This window comes from Schistocerca piceifrons, chromosome 11 (assembly GCF_021461385.2).
Source record: "Schistocerca piceifrons isolate TAMUIC-IGC-003096 chromosome 11, iqSchPice1.1, whole genome shotgun sequence".
NCBI classification, from domain to species: domain Eukaryota; kingdom Metazoa; phylum Arthropoda; class Insecta; order Orthoptera; family Acrididae; genus Schistocerca; species Schistocerca piceifrons.
Genome location: NC_060148.1, coordinates 19,456,874 through 19,470,713, shown reverse-complemented (window position 1 = coordinate 19,470,713; position 13,840 = coordinate 19,456,874). Strand labels below are relative to the sequence as shown.

The following is a 13,840-nucleotide window of genomic DNA, read 5'->3' as shown; positions in this document are numbered from 1 at the left end:
ACAAACCTCTATAATCTGGGGCATTACCTCATTATTTTCCACTACCTGAATTATTTAAATTGCATTGTTAACACACACTATATAAATCTCCATAAATACATCAGCGCCGGCCGTTGGTGGCCGAGCGGTTCTGGCGCTACAGTCTGGAACCGCGCGACCGCTACGGTCGCAGGTTCGAATCCTGCCTCGGGCATGGATGTGTGTGTTGTCCTTAGGTTAGTTAGGTTTAAGTAGTTCTAAGTTCTAGGGGACTTATGACCTTAGCAGTTGAGTCCCATAGTGCTCAGAGCCATTTGATTTGAAATACATCAGCCTGGGTCATATTCTAAGCTGTACCATTTTCATATTACTGGAGGAAAAGGAATTTAGAGCGTCGAAAATGCGCAGGCGAGGAAATAACACTCGTTTAACGCACGGTTCGCTTTATTGGCTAACTTTCGACACTGGCCCGTCTGTCAACTGATAACTGAGCACAATCATACGCAGTATCTTCACACACATATATACAAATATCTCGAAGAATTTTTGACTGACACAATCCAATGCGTTATGTGGAAACGTTCTCAATATACATAAACGACTTATCAGATATCATTAGGAGCAGCATTTCAAGCTTTTTCGTCTATGATGATGATGATGTAAAGTAAAGTATCGTCATTGGACGATCGTAAGGAAATGCAATAAGAATGGAAATTTACGCTAGTTCTACTGAACGGCAGCTATCGTTATATATGAACAGAAATGGCTATAACAAAGACAAAGAACCCCACAGTAACCGATTACAATATTAGTGGTGAACATATTGAGCACATAGCGTCGCATACGTATTTACCCGTAGTACACGGAGGTGATAAATGTCATTGGTGATAAATGTAATTGGAAATTACTAAAAATAGTGTTTTAATTACATAAAAGTATATAAAATGATTGGCGACACAGTGAGCACATATGCTAGGGGCTGTTTATTTTCCACAACAGGCGTCAACACTAGTGCAGATGTGAGTCACTAATAATACTGATGCAAGCACCACGTTTGGAGAGAATCTACGTACATTTCTGCAGACTGTTCCACATTGCTAAAGAGAAATAGTCAGCCTACGCGACAGCTCTAGCGTTATTCCACGAAAGGAAAGTCCCCCTCCACAAGTACCGCTCGCTTGTCACATTAAAGACAAAAAAAAATCCGCGCGGGGCAGCCGCGCGGTCCGGGGCGCCTTGTCACGGTCCGCGCGGCTGCCCCCGTCGGAGTTTAAAGTCTTCCCTCGGGGATGGGTGTGTGTATTGTTAAGTTAGTTTCGGTTAGATTAAGCAGTGCGTAAGTTTAGGGACCGATGATCTCAGCAGTTTGGTCCCATAAGACATTACCGCAAATTTCCAAATTTAAAAACAAACTTTTCTGCCGTTTCTAGAATGAAATTTTCACTCTACTGCGGAGTGTGCGCTGATACGAAACTTCCTGGCAGATTAAAACTGTGTGCCGCACCGAGACTCGAATTCGGGACCTTTGACTTTCCTGGGCGAGTGCTCTACCAACTGAGCTACCCAAGCACGACTCACGCCCCCTCCTCACAGCTTTACTTCTGCCAGTACCTTGTCTCCTCCGTTCCAAACTTTACAGAAGCTCTCCTGCGAACCTTGCAGAACTAGCACTCCTGAAAGAAAGGATATTGCGGAGACATGGCTTAGCCACAGCCTAGGGGATGTTTCCAGAATGAGATTTTCACTCTGCAGCGGAGTGTGCGCTGATATGAGGGGGCGTGAGTCGTGCTTGGGTAGCTCAGTCGGTAGAGCATTTTCCCGCGAAAGCCAAAGGTCCCGAGTTCGAGTCTCGGTCCGGCACACAGTTTTAATCTACCAGGAAGTTTCTTATCTGCCGTTGTTTATTTAATGTAATTTAACTTTCAAGAGGCGAACATTTTCACTGGGAGCTGCGGTTTGCGAGGTGTCCACTAAAAACTTTAAAAAGTGACCACTAAACGCCGCTCCCCCTCTCCCTACCCCCACGTCCACATCCACCGCTCAGGATATTTAGTGTGTTAATTCATCACAGTCTCCCCTAGCAGGGCTGCACACAAATTTGCGACTACACCAACTTTTCCCCCCAATTTTCATCCGTTAACTCGACTACACGGGACCTCTACGACGTGTGCGGACATGTCTGCATCGATGGTCCGACGCCGTTTGCTGAGGTCTGCGCACATGTCACCCGTGGCATTTACGAGGGGCGTTTGAAAAGTCCGTGCAAAGTGCGAGAGATGGCACCACCGGCGCGTATCGAGGTCACGTTTAGTTGGTAGCATCTTTGGAAAGAACGCACACCAAGTTTCAGCCATATTGGTCTAGTTCTTTGCGTTTGGCATTCGTGTGAATCAAGGTAGTCGAGAGATTGTCAAAAAATGGACGAAAAAGGATTTCGTGTGGTGACTAAACATTACTTTATGAAAGGCAAAACGCCTCAGGAGACTGAAGGGAAGCGTGATAATCATTACGGTGACTGCACCTTCGATTACAACAGTTTATGAGTGGTTTCAAAATTTTCGGAGTGGCCATATGGGCACAAGTGATGCTGAACGTTCTGGACGCCCTGTGGAGGTTACGACTCCAGAAAACAATAATAAAATCCATGATATGGTGATCGATGACAGAAGGGTTAAGGTGCGTGAGATTGCTAGTGCTGTGGGCATCTCGAATGAACGGGTACGTAATATTTGGCATAAACATTTGGACATGAGAAAGCTACACGCAGGATGGGTTCCGCGATTGCTCACGCTTGACCAAAAACGGATCGTGTGAAGTGTTGCAAGGATGGTTTGCAGCTGTTCAGGAAGAATCCGCAGGACTTTCAGCGTCGTTTCGTCACTGTGGATGAAACATGGATACATTACTATCTTCTGAGACCAAACAGGAATCCAAACAATGGGTTACCAAGGGAGAATCTGCACCAAAAAAGGCGAAGACCATTCCTTCGCCAGGAAAGGTTATGGCGACTGTCTTTTGGGATTCAGAAGGGATAATCCTCATCCACTATCTGGAAAAGGGTAAAACTATTACAGGTGAATATTATTCATCGTTATTGGACCGTTTGAAAACCGAGCTGCATGAAAAACGCCGACGATTCGACCGCAAAAAAGTCCTTTTCCATCACGACAATGTACCAGCACACACCTCAGCAGTTGTGGTCGCAAATTATTGGAAATAGGATTCCAACTCGTTTCACATCCCCTGCACAGGTAAAAACATTTCACTGTCAAATCTCACCCGATCTGGAACTACACTATGTCATCAAAACTATCCGGACACCTGGCTGAAAATGACTTACAAGTTCGTGGGGCCCTCCACCGGTAATACTGGAATTCATTGTGGTGTTGGCCCACCCTTAGTCATGATGACAGCTTCCACTCTCGCGGACATACGTTAAATCACGTGCTGGTTTCTTGGGGAATGGCAGCCCATTCTTCACGGAGTGCTGCACTGAGGAGAGCTATCAATACTGGTCGGTGAGGCCTGGCACGAAGTCGGCGTTCCAAAACATCCCAAAGGTGTTCTGCAGGATTCAGGTCAGGACTCTGTGCAGGCCAGTCCATTAGAGGGATGTTACTGTCGTGTAACCACTCCGCCTCAGGCTGTGCAGTATGGACACGTACTCGATTGTGTTCAAAGATGCAATCGCCATCCCCGAATTGCTCTTCAACAGTGGAACCCAAGAATGCGCTTAAAACATCAATGTAGGCCTGTGCTGTGATAGTGCAACGCAAAACAACATAGGGTGCAAGCCCCCTCCATGGAAAACAGGACCACACCATAACACCACCGCCTCCGAATTTTACTGTTGGCACTACACACGCTGGCAGATGACGTTCACCGGGCATTCGCCATACCCACACCCTGCCATCGGATCGCCACATTGTGTACCGTGATTCGCTTCTACACACAACGTTTTTCCACTGTTAAACCGTCCAATGTTTACGCTCCTTTCACCGAGCAAGGCGTAGTTTGGCATTTACCGGCGTGATGTGTGGCTTACGAGCAGCCGCTCGACCGTGAAATCCAAGTTTTCTCACTTCCCACCTAATTGTCATGATACTTGCAGTGGATCCTGATTCACTTTGGAATTCCTGTGTGACGGTCAGGATAGATGTCTGCCTATTACACATTACGACCCTCTTCAACTGTCGGCGGTCTCTGTCAGGTCGGCCTGTACGCTTTTGTGCTGTACATGCCCCTTCATGTTTCCGCTTCGTTATCACATCGGAAACAGTGGACCTAGGGACGTTTAGGAGTGTGTAAATCTCGCGTACAGACGTATGACAGAAGTGACACCCAATCACTTGACCACGTTCGAAGTCCGTGAGTTCCGCGGAGCGCCCCATTCTGCTCTCTCCCGATGTCTAATGACTACTGAGGTCCCTGATATGCAGTAGCTGGCAGTAGGTGGCAGCACAATGCACCTAATGTGAAAAACGTATGTTTTTAGGGGTGTCCGGATACTTTTGATCGCATAGTGTACATTATCATATGTCACTCTTTCTTGATTACAGGCGGTCTAATGCTACGAAGCTGCCAGAGAAACCCGTTGGCTAAGCAATCCAGAAATAGTAGCCACAGCCAACACGCCCCCCCCCCCTCCCCCCCCACCCACCACCGCCTACTACCTGTGCTGAAAAAGCGGAGAAACCTCAGACCACAACTTTGGCGGCAAATACGTCGGCAACAGCAGCGCATTTTGAAATGAACAGATTACTGTTTTCCCTTTTTTTTTCTCCTTCTTCTGCCTTGCGTCCCTCGCAGTCAGCAAAACGAACCGCGGTTTGTATTGTTGCCCGGCAATACACGTTCCGCCACAGCCTCAATTCTAGACTGTCTCGTCGTAATTAGTTGCGGCAGCGGCCGCAGCGGTGCGCCCCTGTCGCAACAGCTCTGCGGTTTCCACGGCCGTCGCTTCAGTTCGAACCGTGAGCGGTGTGGCTGTCTCCGCTGGCCGATTTCTCACTCGAGCCCGCTCTCTCTCTGTCCTACCTGTGTCCTCAAAGAGCGTACGCACCGGAATTACAGTTCAGTGTACAATCTGATAAAGCGGTTTAGTTAAATACTCGAAATGTTGTTGTTGTTGTGTTCTTCAATCCTGAGACTGGTTTGATGTAGCTCTCCATGCTACTCTATCCTGTGCAAGCTTCTTCACCTCCCAGTACCTACTGCAGCCTACATCCTTCTGAATCTGCTTGGTGTAATCATCTCGTGGTCTCCCTCTACGATTTTTGCCCTCCACGCTGCCCTCCAGTACTAAATTGGTGATCCCTTGATGCCTCAGAACATGTCCTACCAACCGATCCCTTCTTCTTGACAAGTTGTGCCACAAGCTCCTCTTCGCCCCAATCCTATTCAATACCTCCTTATTAGTTATGTGATCTACCCATCTAATCTTCAGCATTCCTCTGCAGCACCACATTCCTAAAGCTTCTATTCTCTTCTTGTCCAAACTAGTTATCGTCCATGTTTCACTTCCATACATGGCTACAATCCATACAAACACTTTCAGAAACCACTTCCTTACACTTAAATCTATACTCGATGTTAACAAATTTATCTTCTTCAGAAACGCTTTCCTTGCCATTGCCAGTCTACATTTTATGTCCTCTCTACTTCGACCATCATCAGTTATTTTGCTCCCCAAATAGGAAAACTCATTTACTACTTTAAGTGTCTCATTTCATAATCTAATTCCCTCAGCATCACTCGACTTAATTCGACTACATTCCATTATCCTCGTTTTGCTTTTTTTGATGTTCATCTTACACCCTCCTTTCAACACACTATCCATTCCGTTCAGCTGCTCTTCCAAGTACTTTGCTGTCTCTGACAGAATTACAATGTCATCGGCGATCCTCAAAGTTTTTATTTCTTCTCCATGAATTTTAATACCTACTCCGAATTTTTCTTTTGTTTCCTTTACTGCTTGCTCAATATACTTACCAGGTACGATTGACGGAGTACATCAGAAAAGTATAAAGAAGGCAGGTCGTTTTGCGTTTTGGCGAAATGGCAGAAAGTTCCGAGAGTTAATATGCGAGTTGGGGTGGCAGTCACTGAATGCCTTTCTCCTTGCCGACAGATGTTTGAAGACAATTGTAATCAATAGCTTTCTGCTTCGAAGGGCGAAATATTTTACTGACAAACACCTACGTAGGGAGAAACGATCATAGTGATAAAATAGGAGAGAGGGGGACTGGCACGGAGAGATTTAAGTGTTCGTTTTTCCCCCGTGCTGTTCGAGAGTGGAACGGTCGATTAATAGCATGAAAGTAGTTCCACGTACCCTCTACCAACCACTTCAATGTGAATTACTGACTAATCATGTAGATTAGATGTCGAGGTGGAGGTTTTGCAGCCTCTGTTTGAAAGGCGGCTGCCCGGCTGCTAGAGAACTCACCGCAGCAGCAGCCCCTGTGAGAGGTACTCCTGGGGACGTGGAATGAGGTACAAAACACTGCCCACTGTTAGACTAGCTGCAGTGGAACGGAAGCGTGTCTCATCATCTTCATCATCAGGAGCAACTGACTGTCTTCATTGCTGCTGAGGTGGCCTGATATAGCCTGTGGACGGCTTCTGATTGGTCGGCTTGCCATTTGTCGGCTGTTGCAGACGGTGTCAATGTCTGCGACGGTGGCGCCACCACTTCCGTAGGAATGTAAACCCCACAAGGCATGTCTCTGCTGCTTCTCTGCGTCGACCGCTCGTTTCCAAACACCGCTCAGATAGTATCCGTTAAAGTTCTTCTCGCTCATTCTTGTTTCAACAGCGTCCTCAATTATGGAATCCCAGTATGTGGAGGCATGTGACAAAATTTACATTGCCACAGAAGTGGCGACGCCACCGTCGCAGACATTGACACCGTCTGCAACAGCCGACAAATGGCAAGCCAACCAATCAGAAGCTGTGCACAGGCTATATCAGGCCACCACACCAGCAATGAAGACAGTCAGTTCCTCCTGACAATGACGACGGAGGCCGTCATCAAAAGCTTGAGATTTTATCCGGAATTGACGTGGCAATAAAACCGAGAATGTTTTACGTGTTCATGACTGGTTTGAAGAACATTCAAGAGTATATGAGTGACTGCTTTGGCCACCCACATAGCCCAACATGAATTGCATTCCAGAATGAGATTTTCACTCTGCAGCGGAGTGTGCACTGATATGAAACTTCCTGGCAGATTAAAACTGTGTGCCCGACCGACACTCGAACTCGGGACCTTTGCCTTTCGCGAGCAAGTGCTCTACCAACTGAGCTACCCAAGCACGACTCACGACCCGTCCTCACAGCTTTACTTCTGCCAGTACCTCGTCTCCTACCTTCCAAACTTTACAGAAGCTCCCCTGCGAAACTTGCAGGACTAGCACTCCTGCCAGATTAAAATTGGTCTGGAGTTCGAGTCTCGGTCTGCACACAGTTTTAATCTGTCAGGAAGTTTCATATCAGCGCACACTCCGCTGCAGAGTGAAAATCTCATTCTGGAAACATCCCCCAGGCTGTGGCTAAGCCATGTCTCTGCAATATCCTTTCTTTCAGGAATGCTAGTTCTGCAAGGTTCGCAAGAGAGCTTCTGTAAAGTTTGTAAGGTAGGAGAGGAGGTACTGGCAGGAGTAAAGCTGTGAGGACAGGGCATCGAGTCTTGCTTGGGTACCTCAGTTGGTAGAGCACTCGCCCGCGAAAGGCAAAGGTCCCGAGTTCGAGTCTCGGTCTGGCACACAGTTTTCATGTGCCTGGAAGTTTCTTGAATTGCACTGACTTTTATGGGGCATAATCTAGTGCACAAAAACGTAGACTGGCAACATATTGTGAATTATGGACATCAGGGGGTATCCTTCAGCATTTGTAATTGCAGTCTACTTTGCCCGTCCCATAGGAAATGCGTGTGGCTAGGGCCTCCCGTCGGGTACACCGTTCGCCTCGTGCAAGTCTTTCGAGTTGACGCCACTTCGGGGACATGCGTGTCGATGGGGACGAAAGGACGATGTTACGGACAACACAACACCTAGTCCCTGAGCGGAGAAAATCTCCGACCCAGCCGGGAATCGAACCCGGGCCGTTAGCATTGACATTCCATCGTGCTGACCACTCAGCTACCAGGGGCGCCCGTCCCACAGATTGTGTAAAGGCCCAGTTCATACAGAGGAATACAGGAGTAGGCAATGAGTGCGTGAAATATAGAGCAGTAAGCGGAGGCTGTCTGGGACAGAGCGTCCACTGTCAGACTCCAGAGCTAGGTGCGGCAGCAGTGGCGGCTGAAGCGCAGCGAGAGCTTTGTTTACGTTAGATGTGTTTTTGTTTTGGCGGCCATACCGGACTGCTGCTGCCGCCTGGCGACGAGGACTCCCAGTGAGATGGCGAGTGCGACGGCCGCCAGGAGCGCCACCGTCGCCACCAGCGTCAGCCCGCGCTCCATGGCGGTGCGGCGGCGCCACCACGTGGGGTTCCTGCAACACGGCAGAGCAGAGGGATCCGGTCAGCACCGCGACACGACATGGCGAGTTTATGCTGCTGCCACCTGGCTGCTCGATGCGACCGTATTACACTGACAAGGGAACCTCCCCATCGCACCCCCCTCAGATTTAGTTAAAAGTTGGCACAGTGGATAGGCCTTCAAAAACTGAACACACATCAATCGAGAAAACAGGAAGAAGTTGTGTGGAACTACGAAAAAAATAAACAAAATATACAAACTGAGTAGTCCATGTGCAAGATGAGCAACATCAAGGCCAATATATGCTCAGGAGCGCCGTGGTCCCGTGGTTAGGGTGAGCAGCTGCGGAACGAAAGGTTCTTGGTTAAAGTCTTCCCTCGAGTGAAAATTTACTTTCTTTATTTTCGCAAAGTTATCATCTGTCCGTTCGTTCATTGACGTCTCTGTTCACTGTAATAAGTCTAGTGTCTGTGTTTTGCGACCGCACCGCAACACCGTGCGATTAGTAGACGAAAGGACGTGCCTCTCCAATGGGAACCGAAAACATTTGATCGCAAGGTCATAGGTCAACCGATTCCTCCAAAGGAAAACACGTCTGATATATTCTATACGACACTGGTGACGGCATGTGCGTCACATGACAGGAATATGTTGTCGACCCACCCAACTTGGCGAATGGGTAGAAAGATTCTTCTACCTTGCCCGATTTAGGTTTTCTTGTGGATGTGACAATCACTCCCAAAAAAGTGATGAAAACATAAGAGTTTGTCACATAAAATTAAAATAAAAAATTAAATTTTTCACTCAAGGGAAGACTTGAACCTAGGACCTCTCGTTCCGTAGTTGCTCTCGCTAACCACAGGACCACGGCGCTCCTTGACTTCCGGTCTCCTTATGTTGCCTATCTTCGCATGGACTACTCAGTTTGTACATTTAACTAATTTTTTTCATAGTTCCACACAACTTCTTCCTGCTTTCTCGATTGATGTGTGTTCAGTTTTTCAAGGCCTATCCACTGTGCCAACTTATAACTACATCTGAGTGGGGTGCGATGGGGAGGTTCCCTTGTGAGGCGCTAAATAAACTGGTATAGGCATGCGTATTCAAATACTGAGATATGTTAACAGGCAGAATACGGCGCTGCAGTCGGCAACGCCTATGTAAGACAACAAGTGTCTGGCACAGTTGTTAGATAGATTTAAATGAGTTTCATTGTGGTGTTATAGTCGGCACACAAATGATGGGACACAGCATCCCCGAGGTAGCGACGACGTTCGGAGTTTCCCATACAACCATTTCACATGTGTATCGTGAATATCAGGAATCCAGTAAAATATCACATCTCCGACATCGCTGCGGCCGGGAAAAGATCCTGCAAGAACGGGACCAATGATGACTGAAGAGAATCGTCCAATGTGACAGAAGTGCAACCCTTTCGCAAACTGTTATAGTGCTATAGACTTCAATGCTGCACCATCAACAAGAGTCAAGAGTGTGAACCATTCAACGCAACATGATCGATATGTGCTTTCGGAGCCGAAGCCCCACTCATCTACCGTCAATAGTATACCCTCAATGATTGCACGGCACAAAGCTTTATGCCTTGCCTGGGCCCGCCAACGCCGACAGTGGACTGTTGATGACTGTAAACAAGTTGCTTGGCCAGACGAGTCTCGGTTCAAATTGTATTGAGCAGATGTACATCTACAGGAATGGAAACAACGTCATGTCAGCAGGGAACTGGAACTGTTCAAGCTGGTGGAGACTCTGTATGGTGTGGGGCGTGTGCAGTCGAAGTGATATGGGACCCCTGATACGTCTACTTATGACTCTGACAGGTGACACGCATGCAAGCATCCAGTCTGATCACCTACATCCACTCGTGTCCATTGTGCATTTCGACAGACTTGGGCAATTCCAGCGCGACATCCCACATGTCCAGAATTGCTACAGAGTGGCTCCAGGAACACTCTTCTGAGTTTAAACACTTCCGCTGGCCACCGAACTCCTCAGACATGAACATTGTTGACCATATCTGGGATGCCTTGCAACGTGCTGTTCAGAAGAGATTTCCACCCCCTTGTACGCTTATGGATTTATGGACAGCCCCTGCAGGATTCGTGGTGTCAGTTCCCTCCAGCACTACTTCAGACATTAGTCAAGTCTAAGCCACGTAGTGTTGTGGCATTGGCTGTTGTGGCCGAGCAGTTCTAGGCGCTTCAGTCTGGAACCGTGCAACCCCTACGGTCGCAGGTTCAAATCCTACCTCGGGCATGGATGTGTGTGATGTCCTTAGGTTAGTTGGGTTTAAGTAGTTCTAAGTTATAGGGGACTGATGACCTCAGAAGTTAAGTCCCATAGTGCTCAGAGCCATTTCAACTGTTTGCTGTGGCACTTCTGCATGCGTGTGGGGGTCCTACAGGATATTACATAGGTATACCAGTTTCTTTGGCTCTTCAGTGTATTGCAACCCTTTGCTGACGGAATGTGGGCTTTCAGTGAAATTTGACGCTAAATGACCAACTGGCAGACTGACGGCGACATTGGCTAGATAGTCTTCATGTAGACCACGAGATGGTACTGTCAGTTCTGTTTCATCTGATGTGGCGTTTGGCATCGAGTTATAAATACATAAAAAAGAATCTCACTCTGTTCTGTTATGTTTGAGATATGGCATTATTTATCCACCACCCATAGATACCTCTTGGAGCACTCCTCTTTCTGTAAAGCTTCCTGAATATCTGGGTTGATCAGTCAGCCTGTTTTAAAAGTTGAGTGGAGGCCAGACATTAAGCTCGAGTCTGCATGTGCTATGCCAGCCTTGCGTTAACTGGGTAAAAGAAGATAGGGAGTGTCAGAGATGTTATATTGCTTGGAACCACGCCGTCCTACAGGTTACGGTGCTATTCCCTAGACTCTGCAAAAATGGGCGCCGGTTGAAAACATCATGTGAAATGGCACATTTCTGGTGGTCGTTTTATAATTATGACATGGTATCTCTGTCGAACTTACTGTTATACTTTGGAGTCAGGTTTCAAGTCGTCATTTCATCACGTAATACGAGGGTGAGTCAAATGAAAACCTTAAATATTTTTTAAAATATTATTTATTGTGCAGAAGTGGTACAAAGCTGTACCACTTTCCAACATAATCTGCCCCACGCTCAATGCAAGAGCCCCAGCGCTTACAAAGTGCATAAATTCCTTTAGAAATAAATTCTTTTGGTAGTCAGCGCAACGGTAAGCGTTTCGTGGTAAATTGATGAACAATGTTATATACGCGAAGATACTGAAAAGAAAATTCGAAGGTGAGGAAGTTCTCATTCCGACGATCCCGATGATCCCAACCAATATGCCGTTTGAGTTTAAAAGACTTCAATTTCCGATCCGTCTTGCATTCGCCATGACGATTAACAAATCACAAGGCCAATCCTTGGAAGTTTGTGGTTTAAATCTCGAATGTCCATGTTTATCACATGGTCAATTATATGTGGCATGTTCACGGGTCGGAAGACCATCTGCGTTGTTTGTTCTTGCGCCTGACAATAAAACAAAAAATGTCGTGTATCACAAGGTACTTATGAAATTACAATGAAATGAACACCCTTAGCTGCTTACAGGCGTTGACATACGTCAACGTGGACAGATGAAAATGTGTGCCCCGACCGGGACTCGGACCCGGGATCTGCAGCTTACATGGCAGACGCTCTATCCATCTCAGCCACCGAGGGCACAAAGGATAGCGCGACTGCAGGGATTTATCTCTGGCACGCCTCCCGCGAAACCCACATTCTCAACGTATTGTCCCGCACTACATTCGTAGTGCGCCCGCCCATTATACTCATTACTCGCGGCGCGTTACCGATTCCCGTAAGAGTTCGGGCACTGTTTGTGCATTCGCACGGAAGAAGAAGATGGTCAGGTGGCCGGTGAGACTTAACTATATATATACTAAAATGGTATCTGTTCTTTCGGACATGTCCGAAAGAACAGATACCATCTTAGTTTATAACAAGGTACTTAATTGAAGAGTGGAAGCTATGCGCCAAAAAACATAAAGAAGCATTAAAATACTTAATTCTTTTATTTGTATTTCCTAATAAAAAAATGAACTTAACAACCAAAATCTGATTATTTATTGCCTTTAAAGCGGAACAGAGTTCGCCGGGTCAGCTAGTCTGATTATAGAGAACAAAGTTGTCCAAATACAAATCTATTGGACTGCTCACAAATATAACAGTTCATCATTTCAAAACATCTCTATGAAAGCTTGTAGTCACTGAGTGGATGGAAGTCACGCTGATGTGTGGAATTGAATGCCTCCACGTACCCCCAGGCGTCCAAGGCTTGCCTGCACTGTCGTTGTATGGTAATCACTTCCTGATACGAGACATCTTGTCGCCAGAGGAACGCAGCCGATTTGGAATTACGGTAAGTGCTGTAAGCTCCTCTGACATCTACATCTGTATGTGTATCGATGACCTTTTGTACATTCGGGTGAAAGTCCAGACCAAAAAACTGGAACAGTTCTTTCAGGCGTCTGTGAGGCGACACCGAAAGACCTTCGTACCGCACGACCCTGAAACGGTCGGGGTATTTTGCAGCAAACTCTTTTGCCGATGCATAATCGGCGACGAGGTCACTGCACACGATCCTGGCATCACCGCAGTCGCGACTCGGCCGACACCACGAGAGGTGTTTACGAGACTGACGAGGGGAGGCCGCCAATTGTGAAATTCAGATTCGATTCATACTGAGCATGATAAAAGCGCATGGCCAGAGCTGTAATGTGGCAAAGCACCAACATGCACTTCTCAGCCGTTGTCGAGAAAATCGACACTTAAAAGAAACCGTTGCGGCGAAATACTCTCTACGATTAATGATTTTCTACAGCGTCGTGGCGCAGCGGTAAGCGCTCGGGTTCGTAATCTGAAGGTCGCCGGATCGAATCTCGCGTGAAGCAATTTTTTTTTAGTATTTGTTTTTTGTTATTCAAATGTGTCTATACACACACACACACACACACACACACACACACACACACATATATATATATATATATATATATATATATATAATTCCCGGCAATCAGTTGCAACAATTATGCATATAATAAGTTGTTGAAGGTCGTTTGTCGTGGAAAAACTGGCGACTTCGAAAATCATTATGTTTTCCGCAAACAAAGTTGTATTTCACAAATGTTATTAATTGTCTTCATAATGTTAACCACGTATAGTTAACGGAAGACGTAGAAACGATATTCCGAAACGAATACGTATAGCGTAAGTCAAACGTTCGAATTAGAATAGAAACCCCACGAACACAAATTTGCTGTGGCAGGTGTGAAATATAAGCTCCGTTACTCGCTCGTTACACTTGA

General features: G+C 46.7%; 1 protein-coding gene across 3 annotated transcripts in view; it reads right to left on the bottom strand.

Moving 5' to 3' along the window:
* LOC124720498 (neprilysin-2-like) overlaps positions 1 to 13,840 on the bottom strand; it is a 341,289-nt gene that overhangs the window by 146,482 nt on the left and 180,967 nt on the right. For all 3 annotated transcript variants that reach the window (XM_047245857.1, XM_047245859.1, XM_047245858.1), the window contains exon 2: positions 8,341 to 8,474. In XM_047245857.1, coding sequence (XP_047101813.1) covers positions 8,341 to 8,474 — 134 coding nt within the window. The remainder of the gene's footprint in view (positions 1 to 8,340; positions 8,475 to 13,840) is intronic.